This window comes from Sinocyclocheilus grahami, unplaced genomic scaffold, assembly GCF_001515645.1.
Source record: "Sinocyclocheilus grahami isolate Dianchi unplaced genomic scaffold, SAMN03320097.WGS_v1.1 scaffold33634.1, whole genome shotgun sequence".
Lineage (NCBI taxonomy): Eukaryota > Metazoa > Chordata > Actinopteri > Cypriniformes > Cyprinidae > Sinocyclocheilus > Sinocyclocheilus grahami.
Genome location: NW_015521907.1, coordinates 485 through 1,768, shown reverse-complemented (window position 1 = coordinate 1,768; position 1,284 = coordinate 485). Strand labels below are relative to the sequence as shown.

At 40.1% G+C, this 1,284-nt stretch overlaps 1 protein-coding gene across 1 annotated transcript; it reads right to left on the bottom strand.

The window, feature by feature from the left end:
- Nucleotides 1–3: 3 nt before the first annotated feature.
- Nucleotides 4–757, bottom strand: LOC107580447 (failed axon connections homolog; the record flags this gene model as incomplete). The annotated part of the gene is made up of 3 exons (XM_016266149.1): nucleotides 4–163; nucleotides 341–537; nucleotides 622–757. Coding segments are annotated over 3 exons (493 nt in total), but the record flags the coding sequence as incomplete, so codon positions are not given.
- Between the last annotated feature and the right edge of the window lie 527 nt (nucleotides 758–1,284).

Sequence of the window (1,284 nt, the reverse complement as noted above, 5' to 3'; positions counted from 1 at the left end):
TTTGGAGAAGCGTCCGATCCCGTGGCCGTACATCTCTCTCTTCACGATGCTGCCGGTCACCTGACTCAAGATCCACCTGAGCAGGTCACTCAGCGGCCCGTTTGTGGCTAACATCTTCTGCGTCTCCTCCACATTGTCCACCCACTGACAGTATGCTATCGTCCTATAGCGAAACACATTGCATTTAGATTATCAACTCATTTTAATCATTCAGTAGGTCATGTTCAAGTTGGAATCCACTTATGAAAGGCATCTGATCTCTGTCTTTTAACAATATAATGATGAACTAAAGAAGGCTGTTCGTGAAGAACAACGTGAAGAAAAACCAGCTCAGTCTCACCAGTAGAAGTGCTCCTCCACCATTTTGGTGATGGCGCGTGAGATGGCTTTCTCCTGAGGACTCAGGGTGGAGTTGAGGTTCACGCCAAGCTTCTCCTCCAGGAAGTCTATGATGAACTCTGTCCCGCACACCTGCTCCTTATTATACGCGATCCACGGCATCTTCCCTTGAGGAGACAACTTCCCATCAAAATAGTTCTGTGGAGAAAATGGTTTTGTGTTTAAAAACCGTCCATCTCTTTTCACAGCATATCTTCATCATCATATACTGTACTTGGATACCTGGTAGGGCAGGTCCGCCATCCGCAGGTACGTTTCTATCTTCAGGCAAAAGGGGGACAGGCTAGGGACTCCAGTTTTGGGCCGGGCAAACTGATGCAGAATGATGGCGTCTTCAGAGTCCAACTCCTGTTCCTTCCTGCAGGGCAGCAAATATGGAAGTACATTAGAAATGAACCATTTACAAATACACTAAAACGTCCTAAAAAGATCAAATTTGTTTTAAAATGCACCAGACACATTCGAAAAATGAGCAAGATACAGCAGCATCTACTGTGAAAAGCTTTGGGCCCATTGGGAGAAATCATATTATTACTTTGGGAGAAATGTTATTATCAAATTGCTTTAATATTCTGCTCTCTAGATATTGCTCAGTTACCACCTTAAGTGTCTCTATGATTTTTTGACATTTCATCATTTTTAAACCAACTTCATCATATTCTAAATGTATCAATTTTGTCAGAAACATTTCAAACATTTCAAAATTATAATAGACAATAAAAAAAAAGATTTTTATGCTGTTTTTAATGTATTTCTAGTTGGTTGCTATAATATTATGGTCTCCAGATATGGTTCAGGTACCTCCTTTACTGTCTACAGGATTTTTCTTTCTTTCAATATTTTATTATGTAAACCATGTTCATCAAATTCTAAAATTATCTATTT